General features: G+C 43.4%; 1 protein-coding gene across 1 annotated transcript; it reads right to left on the reverse strand.

Moving 5' to 3' along the window:
• Nucleotides 1–271: 271 nt before the first annotated feature.
• NPTX1 (neuronal pentraxin 1) lies at nucleotides 272–10,100 on the reverse strand. The gene is made up of 5 exons (XM_063961079.1): nucleotides 9,509–10,100; nucleotides 8,906–9,113; nucleotides 7,509–7,753; nucleotides 6,598–6,777; nucleotides 272–6,201 (listed from the first exon to the last, which is right to left on the reverse strand). Exons 1-5 carry the CDS (start codon nucleotides 9,959–9,961, stop codon nucleotides 5,980–5,982), a joined length of 1,308 nt encoding a protein of 435 aa, XP_063817149.1. The 5' UTR covers nucleotides 9,962–10,100; the 3' UTR covers nucleotides 272–5,979.
• Nucleotides 10,101–21,306: the final 11,206 nt, after the last annotated feature.

A 21,306-nucleotide genomic window follows, 5' to 3' on the forward strand; every position in this document is an offset into this window, starting at 1 on the left:
AACAATCGGCCTCTTCCTGTCAGTTACCTTGCGTACTCCGTGCCAATGAAATTTTTGGCCAGAATTATCGCTGCTGTCCATCAAGCATGCGCCGTGTGGTGCATATGCAGTAGTTCGATAATCGCTCGCTGTGCGAAAACGTAAAGCAGCGATCAGGTATGAATCGGGCCCTTTATCGCCATACGCTTTATCTCCATCAAAGGCTTAGTAAATATACCCCTATATTACAATTTACAATAGATACCAAACCCATTAAAGAAAAAAAAACAGATTGCTTCTTCTCTTTTTTTATTGTGTAAAAATAAAGTCAACAATTAATTTCAGCAGTGAATCCAACATAAAGATAATATGAATGTCAATGGTAAACATAGAGAGAGAAAAGACAGAGGGTATCAATTTGTGGCATTACCCCATACAAATCAGAGAGAACAGGAAGGGGATAGAGAATATGGAGGACAACAAGGTCAGTGGGGAATTTACAGCTTTGGTCAGCAAAAACATATCTAATTATTCAATACCGGAAATATATGTGAGCAAGCATAGAAGAGAATCCCAACTTGTAAGTTGTAGGTCTGGTATGTTAAATCAAAAGTTGATTTTGCTCTAATTTCTTTCCAGTATCCACAGTGAATCAGGATTTTAAAGAAAAATATCTTATTTAACAAGAAATGTCATACACAGTAGATTTGAAGTACCATTTATACATTGTGTGTCTCAACCCCTGTACTAATATGCTTGCTGAATGATTTAACGGACCACTACACCGTAAATACAAGTAAAACAAATATGAAAATACATCTTGTAATGATACCAAATGCATATCTCCCAACTGTGTCCATTTTAAGGGATTTCTCTCAAATTGTGGGAGGTCCAGAGGTGTTTCTATAAAATCCACCCCCACCCAAAAAAAAATATTACGTGATTGCGCCCTTGGTGTGTCATATACACCCCCTAATCTTGAATTAGCCTCGGGCGATGTTGGTAGGTAATTCTGGTTTCCATATACTGGTAGGTTAACAACAAAAATGAACCCTATTGTTTATATGTTTTTTGTACATGTAGTAGGGAATATAAGGGGGTATTTAGAGGTGGATGCAGAGGCGTCACCAGGTGTGGTGACAGCCGGTGCGCACCCCTGATTTCCTGCCGTACTCACGGCAAAAAGGGGGTGTGGCCATACACATAGGGGCCGTGGCTTCGCATGGATCACGAATCGTCACTCTGGAGGCATGCTGCTGGGCTTCCCACAGAGACAGTCTCCGTGCGCTGACGCTCCTCTTCTACGAAAGGAGCCGGGTGCTGTAGGAGACTTTCTCACTGCAGCACCTGGCTCCTGACACTGCGGAGGAGCTGACATTTGGTGTCACACCCGGGTGCGGGCCGCACCCCCGCACCCGCCTTGTGACTCCACTGGGAGAACGCAATGTTGACAATTTCACAAATTTACAATTTTCAACCATCTGTGCATGCGCTGCGGCCGTAGTGTGCATGCGCGGACTTTCGCTATGCGATTGCATCCCGGAAAGATGCGATTAGATCGTGATTGACAGGCAGCGGGCATTCGGGGTGGCGTTGGGGGGAGTGCAGAAAATGCAGGCGAGTCATGGCAGATTTTTAGGGCGGCCTGATGATGTTGCCAGCATTTCTTGCAATAGGAAACATGGCACCGGACCACCTGCACACGCAGCCTGGTTGCATATGCAGGGGTCTACCTTTAATTCTCATTTTGCAATGTGATTGCAATTAAACTGATTGCATCGCTGGGCAGCGCCACACATGCTGGGTTGCATTGCCCTGAGCTGGGTGGCCTCCAGCATGCAATTTTATCAGTAGCAGTTTTTGCTAAAGTAGCAAAAACTGCTATGAACTCTGAATAACCCCCATAGACTGTAAGCTCCACTGGGGCTTGGACTGACTTGAATGGACAAATAGTCTCTATAAAGCGCTGGCAAATATGCTTGCAATATATAAAAAAAATAAAAGCCCGAAATTAATAAATAAATGCATTTGTAAAAGTTAGGCTGTCTTCTACAGACTGGTTTGTACCTGCAGCCCTCCTGCTACTATTTCTAAACACATTGCTTTGTTTTTCTTTTGGAAGATGTAAAGGGATATTTACCTTATACTGACTTTTGCTGGTAAGAAAGATACAGTATACATGTTCTTTACATACTGAAACCACTGTTTTCGATATTGGAAATATATATTTAAATAAATAATGCATATATATATATAAATCAACATAATAGCCATTTAGGTTAGTAACACGTTTTCAGAGTATACTGTTGATTTGAGGTAGACTACCTGCAGCAGTCTAGTTGTTGGGGATCTGCAATGTCCAGCAGACCCTACCAGTATACTGAAACCCACAGGCTGCCTGAATTTACTCTAGTGATTTCATACTGTGCACAGATACAGGCCTTTGCGGGTCACAGTCGCACAATATGATGTATTGACCATATTTGAAACATGAGTTTTGAATATTTAAAACATACTTGTTCCTGTCTCATCTTCAATATCAAGCAACTTGTATTTTAGATGTAGTGGTCCGTACACTGAAAGGCAGTGAAAGGAGGTAATTCCAGGACTCTATTTCTGCCAGTCAGAAAAGGTTCAACACTTCATACCCTAAATGCTCAATAAGATTTCAAGTAACAAATCTGTCTCCAGAGAGTTTAAACACACTGTAGAAAACATAGAATTTGTGTGAAAATAAGTGCGTTTCTCTATATTTCGCTATATCTTTACAATAAAGGAAGAGAGGGTAACCCACATCTAAATGTCTTTCCTTTTTCTTTTTTCTTTTTTTCTTTTTTTGTACATAACATCACATATAGTAAACTTCCTTTTATAATTTGTTACAGAACACTGAGTTATCAAAAGGTGGAAGGCTTTGGGTGCACTAAGCATCTACGTTTGCCAGAGGCAATTATCAGGAATTACCCCTATAGCTACATCCTAAGGTAAGTCCTGGGGGTTGTTTTACACAGTAATTAGGCAAAAATACACTGTCATTGCAACAGCATCCATCATAAATGGCAAGTACCTGAGAGAGGCATATTTTATTCAGTGCAAGTCTGAAGTACAAGAAGGAAAAAAGTGTATTGACATCTTTAGCATTAGGGATTGTCTATGGCTACATTGATAGGAAAGTGTGGTTCTACTGACTAAAAGTAACAGCATGTCAGATACTGTAAAGTTACAGTCAGACATAAATGGTTCTAGAATATGTGGATAAGGTTTCTGTGTCCATAAATACCCCTAAATACCTCGACCCACCCCACCCCCCACCCCACTCATCGCTTCCAGATATACAGCAAAAATATTATAAGGAAACTGTTACTGCTCATTCCACTAGGGATTGTTCCACTTGCATTTTGTAGGTGGTTTATTTATGGCTCTCTAGCTGTTAGATTGTAATCCTAACAATTCCATGCCCCTAATGCTAGCTTAAATCCTAACCCTGAATCTACCTTTGACCAAGCTAGAATTAGATGGAAGGACATGGGGCCCACTAATCTTGTTTTTACTGTGGGCCCACTAATGGGGTGGTATTCATGTGACCGCCGGTCAGCTGACCGACAGTCACATGACCTCCTCCGTGAGCCCGACGGCTCACTATCCCGATGGTCGGCATGCCGACCAACAGGGACTATTTACACTCGTGGGTGTCCACGACACCCATAGAGTGGGAATAGAACCCGTGGCGACCGCAGGGGGCTTGCTGCACTCGCCCCTCCCCGCCGGGATCCCGGCGTCGGTATGCTGCCGGGATCCCGGCGTCGGTAAGGTGACCGGCGGTCAGGAGACCGCCGGTCACCAGTACTACACCCCACTAATGCATGAATGCAGTTGTTCTTCTAGGCAAAGGAGCTGTGGATAACAACAGTTGGAGACCTCTAGTGTGTAAACCTGTAATAGGTTTTCATAGAGGTAATTTACAGTAGTTAACATTACTCTGAGAGCTGTGCCGACTATGGGGGTCATTCCGAGTTGATCGCTAGCTGCCGTTGTTCGCTATGTAGCGATCAGTGTAAAAAAAACGGCTAATCTGTGCATGCGTATGCACCGCAATGCGCACACGCGACATATAGGTAGAAAGAGAATTGTAGTTTTGCACAGGTTCTATCGACGATTTCATTTGCACTGGCGGCCGCAAGAAGATTGACAGGAATGGGGCGTTTATGTGTGTCAGCTAACAGTTTTCTGGGAGTGTTTGAAAAAACGCAGGAGTGCCAGGGAAAAACGCAGGCGTGGCTGGGCGAACGCTGGGCGGGTGTATGACGTCAAAAGCAATCCCTCCAATGTTAGAATCAACGCACACGAAGAGTAAGTCCAGGGCTGGTCTTGTTTTGCACAAAATGTTTTTGCAGGTGCTCTGCTGCACAGACGTTTGCACTTCTGCAAAGCGAAAATACACTCCCCGGTGGGCGGAGACAATGCGTTTGCACGGCTGCTAAAAACTGCTAGCGAGCGATCAACTCGGAATGACCCCCTATATACAGTAGTCGTGTAAAAGTATGGCCTGTTCCCTATGTACAAGAAACATACTGCTGCAACTAGGCATCAATAACATACCACAATGTGTAGTTGATAATGAACCCTAATTGTATCAGTGATTTATTATAGAAAATATAGTAAATATATGTTATAGTTATCAATTAGGATATCTGCAGATCTATAACTGATGTTGAACTACAAGGCTCAGCATACTCTGAATCTTGTAGTTTCACAACAGCTGGAGAGCCACCTCTACTTTATAAGATAGATCAGTGATACAGGTAAAATATATGACATATATATCTGAACTTGAAAATTATCATTTAAATGCTATTATTATAATAATTATGGCTAGCAGAGAAAGTGCTTAAAATCTTAAAAACAAAAAAACAGTAACCAGATTAGGCATCCAAACTGCACAATAGAATAAGAAAATTATGTTTTTTTGATTTTCATTATAGAAAGGGCTTTAAATAAATTAGAAAGAGTATCATTGCACATTATAAAATTGTTCATTATCAAATCTCATTAGTGTCCTCTTACACAGCTATGTGTTTTCACCATAATATTCCAGTAACTTGTAGAGAGAAACAAGTCTACTGGGGTGAAAACAGAATTCTCAGGACATTTATAATGCACACATGAGACTATAACGGAAAACAAGAGTGCGTTGGCTGAGAAATTAAATATTTACATATTGTTTAAACAGATGAAAAGATTTATCCACAAAAATTGCTACGGTGTGTCTGAACCCTTCTCCAGTGGAGGGTTGGTGTATTGTCTGCCATGCTCTTAGCATCTGCTGGAGTTATTGAATTGAAAGCAAGTCCCCAAACCCTGACTGTGTGAGGACCGTGTACATGGTTCAAATCAAAGCTTCCACTGACAGCAATCTGAAAGCAAATTAAAAGAGCTGGAGATGTCAAGATTGCCTCAAACAAACCGCATAACAAACACTTATTGTGATTCTAATACGTTAAAGAGGAGAAGTCTAAAAAGGATGCAAATGAAATGTGCTGAATATTGGTACCAGCGCAAGGCACTCAGGATTAACCCCATCCCTGCTGGCCCTGCAAGAGACACTTGTAGGCCATCTCCGTGCAGACCTCTCCAGCAGCTAAAAGGTTAAACCAAGTTGGCAATGTGAAAACCAAACTGTCAAGAGATCTTCCTAAATACAAAAGTGAATCTCCCTAAAAAATCTTCTGGCTGAAATCCTTGTGTGCCTTTCCTAAAAATGCTGAAGCTCTTGCTCCAAGTTTGAGATGCAAGGTGTGGTTTATGGATAAAACGAGTGAATAAGTTGCAATGTTATCGTTTTGCTTCTTTTGGTGGTTATTTTTCTAGAATAGTTTTTTTTTTTCAGGATAAAAAAATGAAACAACCTTGTTGCTGATGAGCCCTCATTTGAAAGGCAGGGTGCAAGATGAGGCCGATGATATCTTCAAGCTGAGAAACGAAATCCAATCCATAATCTGTTCAATTGATCTGACGACATGCATCGAATGTCCACTTGGTGGCACCACCATAGATCTCAATGTTGGTTTCAGCCCAACTGATGACATTACCAGTCAGTGCTTTGTTGCTGCAGGTCGCCAGGTTATACACCTCTCCAACAACCAGCTTTCTATCCCACATATTGAAATGGGCCAGCTCCCCAACAAAAGCCTGGGTGGCATCAAATCCACCTCCTAGGGTGTCCTATGAAAAACAAAACGAAAATAAATGAATACTTAACCATGTAAATGGCTTAAAAAACTGAAGAACAAAGAATTTGTGTGTAATTCTCCATAACATAATAAGCCATATCAGTTTACCTGACTAACTGTAGATAATATACAAATGACAATCACCCAATAGCTCACTGACATATGGTGTTTGAATTACAACTTGAAGTGTAATACTTTTATTACTAATATAAGGCAACTGATATGTATTACTTGAAAAGCATATGTAAAATGATGTAAACTGAAACATGAACTCATCAAAAAGAATTACCATTAACATATGTGAAACACTTGCAATAACTTTCAAATGAAAGCTAAGTGATAAAGCGGAGACAGAAGTATTAGTTATACCACTGTCCAATCATTATACCTGTTCTTGGCCGAGCACTAAGACTCCCTGGTTTTTGATGGGGTGATATGGAGCCAAATTTTCTCCATTTCCTCTAAGCACTCCATCCTGATAGGCTTCCCACACGCCATCCCTTGTGGTCCATGCAATACAGATGTGATGCCATTTACCATCATTGATAACAAAGGGCAGTTTCGCCACCTGTTCAAAAGAATGAATTAGTGAGCTATACATTCGAGATTGTACAAATTTTGCACAGAAAACACACACACACACACACACACACACACACACACATATATATAAAACAATTGATTGCGTTTATTTACATCGCTTACTCCCAAAACTTTCATTTCAGCTAAATTACTAAAACATTTTATTGTCGGTAGTAACTCTTTATAGCCTGTAGATGAGGATATCCATTCTACATAGGTTGCAGCAGATTTATGTGCGTTTCCACATTATAAAATATATTATTGAAAGTGTTTTTCCTTAAATGTAATCATACAATAGATTTGTTGTTCACATCAGCATTGCAGCAGAACATTCCCACATATGTGCGTGTGGCTTTTTAAAAAAAAAAAATATATATAATAATAATTACAGAATTTAATGAGTATTGTAGACTATTTAATCCAATGATTTATTCTAATATTCTCCCATAATCCAAAAACATACTTGTAGATTAATTGGCCCTGCTACATGAATTTGTGTGTATGTGATAAGAAATTTATGTCACAGATAGTGATGTTCATGATGAAATAGCTCTAACTGTACAGTACAGCACAATGTATAAGTGTTATATAAGGGATAATTATAAGGGAATAATTACTATAATCTGGAGATCTACTAAAGAACAGTTATGAAACACGAGGCAAGGTAATCAGGTGCATCAGACGTAGTGAAGTAATGCAGATTACTGGTTTGGTTACCTTGTCATTAATTAGTATTTCCATTGGATTGTTGCCCCACTCAATAAGCACTAGCTCGTTGGCTTGGCCAGGTACTGCATAAGAAAATGGAGTTCCAACACCAGGCGAAGCATTGGATTTCAGCCACATGCAGACAGTGAAAGCGTACATTTCGGGCAAGCTCTTCTTGACTTTTGCATACATGTAGTTCGTTCTAAGTGGAAAGGTGAGCTGAAATTTGTCTGCAGGTCTATTCTCTTTTTGGCCTAAATAGAAGGAAAATACAGGCACGTTTACAAGAAGCCGAAACACTCCTATAGAATCAGTGCCTAATACACAAAATCTTTATCTGAGTGACATGATCTAATGAAATACTATATTTTCTATAAGCATGTTACATCCTTGATATGCAGCAGGGGGCGCCAACGCAACAGCCCCATTCGAGTTTGCCTTGAATAATTATTAATATGGAAATGCTTAGGGTACTTGTACTTTTTTTTTTTTTCACGTTGTAAAAAAAATGTATAGCAACGAATTGTGAACACTAATCAGTATTCTGCCGGCATCCGGTGACAAACCACGGTGACTGGACCAAACCCGTGGTCTATGAGGATGAAAATGCTGAGAAAGCTACATTTTCCTCAGGTCACCTCGACCGGTGAACACAGCTGCAATGTGAATGCTGCCCACTCTTCTATGCAGGTTCCAATCCACAGAGGCATATACAATGTGGGGCAAGCATGAATCAGAGAAGGAGTCATTCCACAGATGGGAGACCTTAGAACAGCAAGAGTCACATCACACGTCTGTGGACTTCATGCATTTTGGACACAGACCATCCAATCTGCAATACATTATGATGTAGAGTGCTCCCTTTTTATTACGCCGTAAATGCCTGTGAAATCTGGTTTAATGGGGAGGTATAGAAATGTTGCCATATAATGACATTTTTAATAAATGACTATTTCACACTTTTGTGATACAATAAATACTGGGCGCTGAGTGTGGCATTATAAAGGATGGTGCAATGTTCAGGGTTCCACTATTAGGTCCTTTCACACTCCATCTCCGCTTGTCATGAAAGCGATCTATCATGACACAAATTATATTAAATATAGATTGTAAACAAGTAAAACCGAAAACATGTACAACTCAGTCTGGAAATCAGTTTCATACAGTATGTAACCCTAAACATGGCTGCACCGTGATCGCCAGTGGCAGGATTTATTTTGCTGTTTAAAATTCTATTTAACAAGCAGCGCTCGTTTCATGTAAATATTTTCATTCAATTCAATAAATAATCGTCTGCCGCTGCATAACATTTGTACCTAAATACCACAATTACCACAATTACTCTCTCTATACGGTTCCCATGAATAGACAGTAGTATCTTATATTGATTATATCTTTGTCATCACCTTTTTCCAAATCAGTAATCCTCTGCTGAAGGGAGGTTAAAGCGCTTTCAATTTTTCCTCGTAGCTCAGTCTCGTTCTTCAGGTTCACCTTCCCCTCCTCTAGGTTGTTCACTCTGGAGAGAACTTGTTTCTCCAGGTCATCTATCTTGGTTTGCAGCAGATCTTTCAGACTGGTGGCTTGGACAGATGAATTACCTCTGCTGTATTGCTGCAAGGGGCATGTCGTGCAGTCAGTAAGTGGATTGTCACAAACATCACTAAACATTCTACTTTCTCAATTAAACTCATTAAAGCGTGTTGACTTAGGTAATCATGTGTCTAATGGGTTGGCAATGCGCCTCGTTCTAATATGACAGATAAACAGTAAACAGATTCGGCGAAAGTATAATGTTACAATAAACTCAATGTCAGGTCCGTCTATCGTTTTAATTAAAATCGACTGTAAAAACACACACATCTATATTTTATTCAGTTTCACATCTCTGTGCTGCCCAAGGCATCTGCACCGAATTGTACAATGTATTACTGAAACAAATAGTTATGTTTTATCAAATGTATTCTATTCACCAAATAAGACAATATAAATTATACAGCTGGTCTCACCTCCAAGTTCTCCAGTCTTGTCTTCAGACTTTGCAGAGTCTGTCCGAGCTGCGTGAGGGTCTCAGCTGTGGGGCTCCTCGATAAATCTCCCATTGTGTTTTTAGAAGTCCCAGTCTCTTTTTTCCGGGAGCCGGGAGCACCACCTTTGGGTTCATTGGATGGGATTTCCAGGACGGTCTGACCCTCACATCTGGCTAGCTTGCCAGTCAGGTCCCTGATAGTATCTTTTTGATTCATTATCGTCTCTTTTTGTTGGATAACTGTCTCTCGCAGCTGCAGAATGGTGGTCTTCAGGTCTTCTGTGGGACCACTGTTCTGCATGGATGAAGTGCACATATCCATGTCAACAGGCACTGAAGTGCATATAAACCTCGTCTGTGCAAAATTCTGTGCAGATCCCCTTAGAAAAAAGAAGGAGAGGAGGAGGCACCTCCAACAAGCTCCGGTGATCATGGCTTGGTCTTCTGAGAAGTCCTACTTGAGTAACAGACGTGCAGGAGCACAATGGCTTTGAGTGACGGGAAGCTCCCGCTCTATGTTCAGTTCAGCACCAAGAGCTGTCCGCTGAGCGCTCCACTACTGCAGTGCCAGCCCCTTATATAAAGCGGGGAGGGGGCTGCGCGTCACAGACACACAGAGAAGGGGGATAGCTAGCTCTACTCACGCATTATGGCCGATAACGCTAAAGATCCCAGGAGACCCGGAATACAAAATGGGTTGAAAGGTTGTTCTTAAGATTCCTTTACCATCCAGTCACAGGGAAACCCTTTATTGCAGCGTTCTCTGCGCATAATCTCTTAGTATCCTGTACAGGCGTGTGTATAAATATCTGAACTGTGGTTTTACTACTGGGGATATCCTGTAACTCTCTCACTGCGAGAGGGAAGCAGGTGTGTGATTGTTTCTTCCCAAATACTTTTATCTGGGCTGGTTTCTGGTCTCCATGACTGCAGTAATTTACACTGCAGGTATGAAGAGCCAGATAAGGATACAGGTGTGGAGAAAGTCAGATAAAGATGTAAAGAGTTAGATAAAGATGCAGGTATGGAGAGAATCACATAATAAAACAGGTATGGAGAGAGTCAGATAATGATGCAGGTATGGAGAGAGTCAGATAACGATGCAGGTATGGAGAGAGTCAGATAACGATGCATGGAGAGAGTCAGATAATGAGGCAGGTATGGAGAGAGTCAGATAACGATGCAGGTATGGAGAGAGTCAGATAACGATGCATGGAGAGAGTCAGATAATGAGGCAGGTATGGAGAGAGTCAGATAACGATGCAGGTATGGAGAGAGTCAGATAACGATGCATGGAGACAGTCAGATAATGAGGCAGGTATGGAGTGAGTCAGATAATGATGCAGGTATGGAGAGAGTCAGATAACGATGCAGGTATGGAGAGAGTCAGATAACGATGCAGGTATGGAGAGAATCACATAATAAAACATGTATGGAGTGAGTCAGATAATGATGCAGGTATGGAGAGAGTCAGATAACGATGCATGGAGAGAGTCAGATAATGAGGCAGGTATGGAGAGAGTCAGATAATGATTTAGATATGGAGAGAGTCAGATAAAGATGCAGGTATGGAGAAAGTCAGATAAAGATGCAGGTATGGAGAAAGTCAGCTAAAGATGAAGGTATGGTGACAGTCAGGTAAAGATGCAGGTATGGAGAGAGTCAGATAATGATGCCGGTATGGAGAGAGTCAGATAATGATGCAGATATGGAGAGAGTCAGATAAAGATGCAGGTATGGAGAAAGTCAGTTAAAGATTCATGTATGGTGAGAGTCAGAAAAAGATGCAGTTAATGAGAGAGTCAGATAAAGATGAAGGTATGGTGACAGTCAGGTAAAGATGCAGGTATGGAGAGAGTCAGATAATGATGCCGGTATGAAGAGAGTTAGATGATTTAGGTATGGAGAGAGTAAGAAAAAGGTGCTTCTATGGTGAGAGTCAGTTAAAGATGCAGATATGGTGAGAGTCACGTAAAGATGCATGTATAGAGAGAGTCAGATAAAGATGCAGGTATGGTGAGAGTCATATAACAATGTGGGTATGTAGAGCCAGATAACCATTAAGGTAGGGAGAGAGATAATGATGCAGGTATGTGGAGTCAGATAACTATGCAGGTATGTTGACTTAGATACCATGCAGGTATGGAAATAGCCAGATAATTATATCAGTACACAGAGCATAAAATAACAATGCAAGTATGGAGAGTCAGTGGGGGATATTTTTCAAAGCTTGGAGAGAGATAAAGCGGAGACAGATAAAGTATCAACCAGTTAGCTCCTAACTGTCATATTACAGGCTATGTTTGAAAAATGACAGAAATTAGCTGATTGATTGGTACTTTTTCTCTCTCCAAACCTTGTTCAATACCCTCCAAAGACTGATACATGTATGCAGGTATCGAGAATCAGATAAAGATGTAGTTATGTTCCTGGAGAGAGTCAAATAAAATGCAGAGGGTGAAAGAGTCATATAATGATGCATGCAAGTATAGAGATCCATCTACCAATGCAGGTATGGAGAATTAGATTACCATGCAGATACGGAGTGCCAGTTAACAATGCAGATATGGTGAGAAAGATATCATTTCAGGTATAGAGAGTGAGCTTATGATAGAGGTATGGACAGTCAGATAGCTGCAGGTATGGAGAGTAATATAACAGTGCAGGTATGGAAAGTGAGCTATTGATAGATTTTGGAGAGTCAGATAACAATGCAGGTATGGAAAGTGAGCTATTGATGGATTTTGGAGAGTCAGATAACAATGCAGGTATGGAAAGTGAGCTATTGATGGATTTATGGAGCATCAGATAATGCAGGGATGGAGCATCAGATAACAATACAGATATGGTGAGTAAGATAACAGAGCAGATATGGAAAGTGTGCTATTGATGGATTCTGGAGAGTCAGATAACAATGCAGGCATGGAAAGTGAGCTATTGATGGGTTTATGGAGAGTCAGATAACAATGCAGGTATGGAGCGTCAGATAACAATGCAGATATGGTGAATAAGATAACAGTGCAGGTATGGAAAGTGAGCTAATGATGGAGGTATGGAGAGTCAGATAGCTTCAGCTATGGAGAGTAAGATAACAGTGCAGGTATGGAAAGCGAGCAAATGACGGAGGTATGGAGAGTTAGATAGCTGCAGCTATGGAGAGCAAGATGGTAATGCTGGTATAGAGAGTAATCTAACAATGGAGATATAGGCTGGAATTCAATTGTTTGAAAAGTCGGTTGAGTGTCTGTTTTTTCCTGTCTGTTAGAAAAAACAGACTCCCAACTGACTTTTCAAACAATTGAATACCCCCCATAGAGTCAAAACAATACAAATATGGAGTGTCAGATAATGATGCAGGTATATATATAGAGAGTAAAATAATACAATATGGAGAGTCATCTAATAATGAACATTCATTCGTGTTAGCCATATGCAACACATAGGGGCATATTCAATCAGCCACATGGCTTACCATGGGAGGATAGCCTTTAGCTTTAATGCTTGGAGCTATTCAATTAATAATAATAATAATATTTTATTTATATAGCGCTCTTTCTCCAATAGGACTCAAGGCGCTTAACAGATACATAGCATAATATAGTACAGAAAATAATGAAGTACATTTTCATAAAATACAGAAGCAAGAAGATACTAAAAGGGACATTATGGAAATGCTTGAGTAAACAGGAAAGTCTTGAGTCTACTTTTGAAGGATTCTATAGTTGGGGCCTCTCGCACTGTGCGGGGAAGTGAGTTCCATAGAGTCGGAGCCGCATGACTAAAAGCTCGACCCCCAGATTAATTACGGGAGATTCTAGGTACTGCTAAAAGTCCTTCTGTCACGATCCAGGTATCTGGACGCCATTACTTGCCTTTCAGATGTCTCCTGAGGCTGGCTCAGCGTTCCAATGCCGGATCTCATCTGTGTCCACATTCTGCATATCCCTCCTGTCACGCTGAGACGCTTTCACAGCGGCGCCATGTTTGAATCCTGCATGGCGTCTCCTGTCCTCTGCGGCCGGCGCCGCCATTACTGTTATGTTCCACATGGTTTTCAAACCAGCTTTCCCTCCAAGTTCTAACATGGGCGCAGCCATGTTGGATCCAATCACATGTCTCAGTTCCACCAATCCACTGCCTCTGGAAGTCTGCATAATTGCCCAGCCAATGCCTGTATTGCTGCAGGTATAAGTATCCTGTGCCTGGGCCAGGAAATGGTCAGTGCTTTGTTTGTCATACCTTGTTCCAGTCTCTCTCTCCTGTGGTTGTTTTTCCAGGTTCCTGCTCCTGTCTCCAGCATCCACTAAGAGACCCGCACCTGCCTACCATCCTGCGGTGCAGCCTGACTCTGCAGTCCTCCGTGGCTGATCCAGCTTCCAGCTATTAACCCATCTGCTTCCAGCAGCCTGCTTCCAGCAGATTCCAGTATCCTTAAAGTGCCGGTGTTGTTCCAGCGGATTCCTACTTATCAGCAGTATCCACTACCACCGGTAACCATCCTTCAACTCCTCTGTTTCCACGCTCCCTAGCATCTTACAGTTTCCCCTCCATGTATCATCACCTGGCTGGTTCCATCAAGCATTTACTCAGTGACTTTATCACTTGGCTGATCCCACTCAGCATCCACTCCGTGTCTTACCACCTGGCTGGTTCTATCCAGCAAACACAACAGCTGATTCAAGTTACCAGCTTCATCTATTCCATCTACTGGCATGTTCCTTGGTTATCTGCACTACTACAGCCAGGCCTGGTAAGGTTTTTCCATCAAGGACTTTAACAGCTGTTCTTAACCTACCAGTGCTCTGTTACACCTTCCATGGTTAAAGTGTTCCAGGAATATTATTTATTGCCACTGTCATCATTTGCTGTCTGTTGTTACACGGAGTTTGTCAATAAACTTTTAATTTACTTTTACCTGGTTGTCATGGTCACACCTTCGGGTTTTCTTCTAACACTTACATGTCCAGGGGTCTGATTAAACCTCCCCGGTTTAAGTTCCTCTCAGCCCCTACAACTGAGGCTTCCTCCTGTCAGCTAAAACCCTCAGTTGTGACAGTAAGCACTGACCATATGAATCCAGCCGGAGACCAGGATCAAGCGGTTAGGCCGATGCAAGAACTGGCAGCCCGACTTGAACATCAGGAGGCTGCACAAGGCCATATCATCTGCTGTCTCCAGGATCTCTCTACGCGGCTGGATGGGATTCAAACGACCCTCCGTGAACCTGACACGTCCGGTGCATCCACCTCAGTGACACCAGCTGTAACCCCACCCACCTTGCCCATTTCCATTCCACGTCTTCATCTTCCAACGCCAGCAAAATTTTACGGATCTCCAAGGTTCTGCAGGGAATTTCTCAACCAATGTGAAATCCATTTTGAGCTTCAACCTGGCAATTTCCCCAGTGACCATACTAAAATTGCCTATATCATCTCCCTTCTCAGCCACTCAGCCCTTGACTGGACATCACCTTTATGGGAGAAGTCTGATCCCCTGCTGTCCTCCTATACTGACTTTGTGGCAACATTCAGGCACATCTTCGACGAGCCAGGCCGGGTAACCTCTGCTTCATCTGAGATTCTCCGTTTACGCCAGGGAACACGTACTGTGGGACAGTATCTAATACAGTTCCAAATCCTGGCATCCGAACTGGCATGGAACGACGAGGCCCTGTATGCTGCATTCTGGCATGGCTTATCTGAGCGCATCAAGGATGAGTTAGCTACCAGAGACTTGCCCTCTAAGTTGAATGAGCTAATTTCATTATGCACGAAGGTTGATCTACGGTTCAGCGAAAGAGCAATTGAGCGGGGAAGGTCATCCACTCCAAAATCCTCTGCTCCTCCTCCTCGTCAACCGTCTCCGTCCGAAGATGAGCCCATGCAAATTGGTCGTTCCCGTCTATCCCCTGCTGAGCGCCGAAGACGTCTTTCCGAGTTCCTCTGTCTCTACTGTGCAGCTCCGTCTCACGCAATCAATGCCTGTCCCAAACGTCCGGGACTTCAAGTCCTAGCTCGCCAAGGAGAGGGCCGGCTAGGAGTAATGCTCTCCTCTCCATCTCCTCAAGATTGTAATCTCCCAGTCTCGCTTCAAATTGCTCAACGTTACAGGAACGTCATTGCCCTCCTTGATTCCGGAGAAGCTGGGAATTTCATAACCGAAGCTTATGTTAAACGGTGGTCCCTACCCACCGAGAGACTTTCCTCGTCCATCTCCTTGACTGCCGTGGATGGCAGCAAGATATTTGACGCAGTTATTTCTCTAAGGACTCTACCAGTTCGTCTGAGAGTGGGAGTTCTTCATGCAGAATTTATTTCCTTCCTAGTGATTCCAAGAGCCACACATCCAGTGGTTTTGGGCCTTCCATGGCTCCGCCTCCACAATCCATCGATTGACTGGACAACTACGCAGATACTAGCATGGGGTCCCTCCTGTGCTGAGACCTGTTTGTCCAAAGTGCTTCCTGTTTGTTCTTCTTTCCCCAGGTCGTCTGATGTTCCACCTCCTCCATATCAGGACTACACGGACGTGTTCAGTAAAGCTTCTGCTGATATCCTTCCTCCTCATAGAGAATGGGACTGCCCAATTGATCTCATTCCAGGGAAGGTTCCACCTCGAGGCCGAACTTATCCGTTGTGTCTGCCTGAGACGCACTCCATGGAGGAGTACATCAAAGAGAACCTGGCGAAGGGTTTTATCCGACCTTCTTCTTCTCCAGCTGGCGCAGGCTTCTTCTTCGTTAAGAAGAAAGACGGTGGTCTGCGGCCGTGCATCGACTACAGAGGTCTGAACGACATTACAGTCAAGAACCGTTATCCTTTACCCTTGATTACAGAGCTCTTCGATAGAGTCAGCGGAGCAACCATCTTTACAAAGTTGGATTTGAGGGGTGCCTACAATCTCATCCGGATCCGTGAGGGTGACGAGTGGAAGACCGCCTTTAACACCCGTGATGGACATTATGAGTACCTCGTCATGCCCTTCAGATTGAACAATGCTCCAGCTGTCTTCCAGCATTTCGTCAATGAGATCTTCAGAGACATCTTACACCGCCATGTCGTGGTATATCTAGATGATATCCTCATCTTTGCCAATAATCTAGAGGAACATCGTTTTTGGGTAAAGGAGGTTCTGTCCCGTCTCCGTGTCAATCATCTCTATTGCAAATTGGAGAAATGTGTTTTTGAAGTTAAATCCATTCCGTTTCTAGGTTACATTGTGTCCGGTTCCGGACTAGAGATGGATCCTGAGAAACTACAAGCAATCCAGAATTGGCCGATACCCTTAACCCTCAAAGGGGTCCAGAGGTTCTTAGGGTTCACCAATTATTACAGAAAGTTTATACGAAACTTTTCCACCATTGTGGCGCCTATCACTGCATTAACCAAGAAGGGTGCTAACCCGTCCAAGTGGTCTGAAGAAGCTACGCAAGCTTTTCATCTCCTAAAGCAACGTTTCATCTCTGCACCAGTTCTGAAACAGCCCGACATCGACTTTCCTTTCATCTTAGAGGTGGATGCCTCCTCCGTTGGAGTAGGAGCGGTGTTATCCCAGAGGGCTAAAGATGGCCATCTACATCCTTGCAGTTTCTTCTCCCGGAAGTTCTCCCCAGCTGAGCGCAACTATGCCATTGGCGACCAGGAGTTGCTAGCCATCAAGCTCGCTCTAGAGGAGTGGAGATATCTGTTGGAGGGAGCTTCTCAATCAATTACTATACTTACCGACCACAAGAATCTTTTATATCTGAAAAGCGCACAATGTCTTAACCCTCGTCAGGCCAGATGGGCACTTTTCTTTTCCAGGTTCGACTTTAAACTCCAGTTCTTTCCGGGTTCTCAGAATCGCAAGGCCAATGCCCTTTCCCGCTCATGGGAGCAAGAAAATGAGTCGGAGCGGACAAGCATCCTATTATTAATCCATTGGCATTCTCCACGGTAGGGATGGACTCTACGCCTCCACCAGGGAAAAGTTTTGCGAAGCCGGTGTTAAGGAAGAAGCTCATGTATTGGGCCCATGCTTCCCGTTTTGCCGGACATACAGGCATTCAGAAAACCCTTGAATTTATTTCTAGGTCCTACTGGTGGCCAACTCTGAAGAAGGACGTCATGGAGTTTATTGCTTCTTGCCCGAAGTGTGCCCAACACAAAGTCTCCCGCCAGTCACCTGCAGGGCAACTGGTTCCATTATATGTTCCCCGTCGACCGTGGACCCATTTGTCGATGGACTTTGTTACAGACCTGCCTATGTACAACAAGTTTAATACCATCTGGGTGGTAGTTGACCGGTTCACCAAGATGGTACATTTCATACCCCTCACCGGTCTTCCGTCAGCTTCCAAGTTGGCTCAAGTGTTTATCCAAGAGATCTTCCGACTTCACTGTCTTCCTGAAGAGATCATCTCCGATCGTGTAGTACAATTCGTAGCCAAATTTTGGCGAAGTTTGTGTCAAGCCCTCCAAGTCAAGTTAAAGTTTTCTACAGCTTACCATCCTCAGACCAATGGTCAGACCGAGAGGGTGAATCAGGACTTGGAGGCCTTCCTCCGCATTTATGTGGCTTCCTCCCAAGATGACTGGGTTCAACTCCTTCCTTGGGCCGAGTTTAGCCACAACAATCAATACCATTCCTCATCTTCTTCAACACCATTCTTCATCAACTATGGATTCCACCCTAAAGTTCCAGAATTCCAACCGCTTCCAGCAACTTCTGTTCCAGCAGTGGATGTCACCTTGCGTCAGTTTTCAAATAACTGGAAGAATGTCCGCGCGGCCCTGCTTAAAGCCTCATTCAGGTACAAGAAGTTTGCCGATAGGAAGCGTAGAGCGGTTCCTGCTCTCAAGGTGGGTGATCGTGTATGGTTGTCCACGAAGAATTTGAGGTTGAGAGTTCCCAGCATGAAATTTGCACCTCGTTTCATCGGTCCTTTTAAAATTGAACAAGTCATCAATTCCATTGCTTACAGACTCCAGTTACCTCCCTTCTTGAAAATACCCAGGACATTCCATGTTTCCCTGTTGAAACCGCTGATACTGAATCGGTTTCATTCTGCACTTCCTCCAGCTCCTAAAGTTCAGACTCAACGGGGAGTCGAGTATGAGGTGGCCAAGATTCTGGACTCACGTTTCCGTTATGGTCAGTTGCAGTATCTTATTGACTGGAAGGGCTATGGTCCTGAAGAACGCTCTTGGACCAATGCCTCAGATGTCCATGCTCCTGTCTTGGTCCGGAATTTCCACTCGAAGTTTCCTCTAAAGCCTAAGAAGTGTCCTCGGGCCACTCCTAAAGGGGGGGGGTGCTGTCACGATCCAGGTATCTGGACGCCATTACTTGCCTTTCAGATGTCTCCTGAGGCTGGCTCAGCGTTCCAAGGCCGGATCTCATCTGTGTCCACATTCTGCATATCCTTCCTGTCACGCTGAGACGCTGTCACAGCGGCGCCATGTTTGAATCCTGCATGGCGTCTCCTGTCCTCTGCGGCTGGCGCCGCCATTACTGTTATGTTCCACATGGTTTTCAAACCAGCTTTCCCTCCAAGTTCTAACATGGGCGCAGCCATGTTGGATCCAATCACATGTCTCAGTTCCACCAATCCACTGCCTCTGGAAGTCTGCATAATTGCCCAGCCAATGCCTGCATTGCTGCAGGTATAAGTATCCTGTGCCTGGGCCAGGAAATGGTCAGTGCTGTGTTTGTCATACCTTGTTCCAGTCTCTCTCTCCTGTGGTTGTTTTTCCAGGTTCCAGCTCCTGTCTCCAGCATCCACTAAGAGACCCGCACCTGCCTACCATCCTGCGGTGCAGCCTGACTCTGCAGTCCTCCATGGCTGATCCAGCTTCCAGCTATGAACCCATCTGCTTCCAGCAGCCTGCTTCCAGCAGATTCCAGTATCCTTAAAGTGCCGGTGTTGTTCCAGCGGATTCCTACTTATCAGCAGTATCCACTACCACCGGTAACCATCCTTCAACTCCTCTGTTTCCACGCTCCCTAGCATCTTACAGTTTCCCCTCCGTGTATCATCACCTGGCTGGTTCCATCCAGCATTTACTCAGTGACTTTATCACCTGGCTGATCCCACTCAGCATCCACTCCGTGTCTTACCACCTGGCTGGTTCTATCCAGCAAACACAACAGCTGATTCAAGTTACCAGCTTCATCTATTCCATCTACTGGCATGTTCCTTGGTTATCTGCACTACTACAGCCAGGCCTGGTAAGGTTTTTCCATCAAGGACTTTAACAGCTGTTCTTAACCTACCAGTGCTCTGTTACACCTTCCATGGTTAAAGTGTTCCAGGAATATTATTTATTGCCACTGTCATCATTTGCTGTCTGTTGTTACACAGAGTTTGTCAATAAACTTTTAATTTACTTTTACCTGGTTGTCATGGTCACACCTTCGGGTTTTCTTCTAATACTTACATGTCCAGGGGTCTGATTAAACCTCCCCGGTTTAAGCTCCTCTCAGCCCCTACAACTGAGGCTTCCTCCTGTCAGCTAAAACCCTCAGTTGTGACACCTTCATTGAAAGGCCATTTCCATCTGCAGTAAATCCATCGCTAATGCATGTAAACCCACAGATTCTGGGTTAAGTGCCTGGAGCTATAGGTTAGAGCGCTCTTTGCTGCCATGGAAAGGGCAAAAAAAAAAGCCTGACTAACTATTGATTTCTGTTTACACCCTATCACACCTGAAGAGAGTGCGCACAGAAACCCATGGTAACTACAGACCACTAGCTACAATTGGATAGCTCTGGGCATTGCAATTAGCCTGCGGTAAGCCCTGCATCTAATTTATGTGCCCCATAGAGGCAGATTCAATTACCCGCGATACTTGCTCAGCCCAGACCAATTCAATTAAGTGCCGCATCCCCGTGTCTTAAGTCCCAGAAGGTGCACTTAACACAGATTTTTCCTTGCAGCCTAACTAAGGAGCTGTGAGGAAAAGTGGAATATGCCCAATTGTGTTCCTGCACTTGAGTAAATATGGAACAACTTTTTCCCCATATAAAGAGTGTCACTGAATGAAGTGAAATCATATTCAGTCATTACAGTGTGTAGATGATAAAAAATAAAAACCTTCCAGATGGTGCGAGGATTGAAAAGCCCCCTTCCTCACCCACATTATCATGTAGATCAACCAAAGAAAATGGTTCTTGGCTGTCACAGAATTTGACTCATTAATTTAGTATACAGTGGAGCACGAATGCAAACTGCCTGGTATATGTATTAGCAACACTGAATTAGTCTTTTCCTAAGAAGTGGGATGGTGTTATGTGGCTGACAGTAGTATAAAGATTAGGGCTGGAGGTGGGGGATTGAGGAATGACAGATATGTAAGTAGGGGACTCTATAATGAGGCAGTGTGACTCAGATGTCTCAGGCAGCTGAACTGGCAAACTGTAAAATGATTTATAAAGTGCACATTTTATTGCTACAGTCTTTATCAGTCATTTCTACTTTGTTGGTAGAGATGGTGATGGAAATGATAATATTTGTTTACAGTGTGCTCTACAATAATACATATATGTATGTTTATTTCTTAAAGGCACGAGGAAGAAACAATTTAAGATGTTGTCTGAGGGAGAGCTTATATCTCCATTCCTGTATTGAGTGGATGGAAAAGGCAGGGGAAAGTGCTTGAGATATAGAAATGTTTAACGGTGCCCATACACTTATGATATTATCGGTACTATCCTTCGATTTCGACCACATCTGTGAGAGAAATTGAAGGATTGTATGCACATTTTAGTACCTTTCAACGCGTTTTGCGGGCACGCCGG

The sequence above is a fragment of the Pseudophryne corroboree genome, chromosome 3, assembly GCF_028390025.1.
Source record: "Pseudophryne corroboree isolate aPseCor3 chromosome 3, aPseCor3.hap2, whole genome shotgun sequence".
NCBI classification, from domain to species: Eukaryota; Metazoa; Chordata; class Amphibia; order Anura; family Myobatrachidae; genus Pseudophryne; species Pseudophryne corroboree.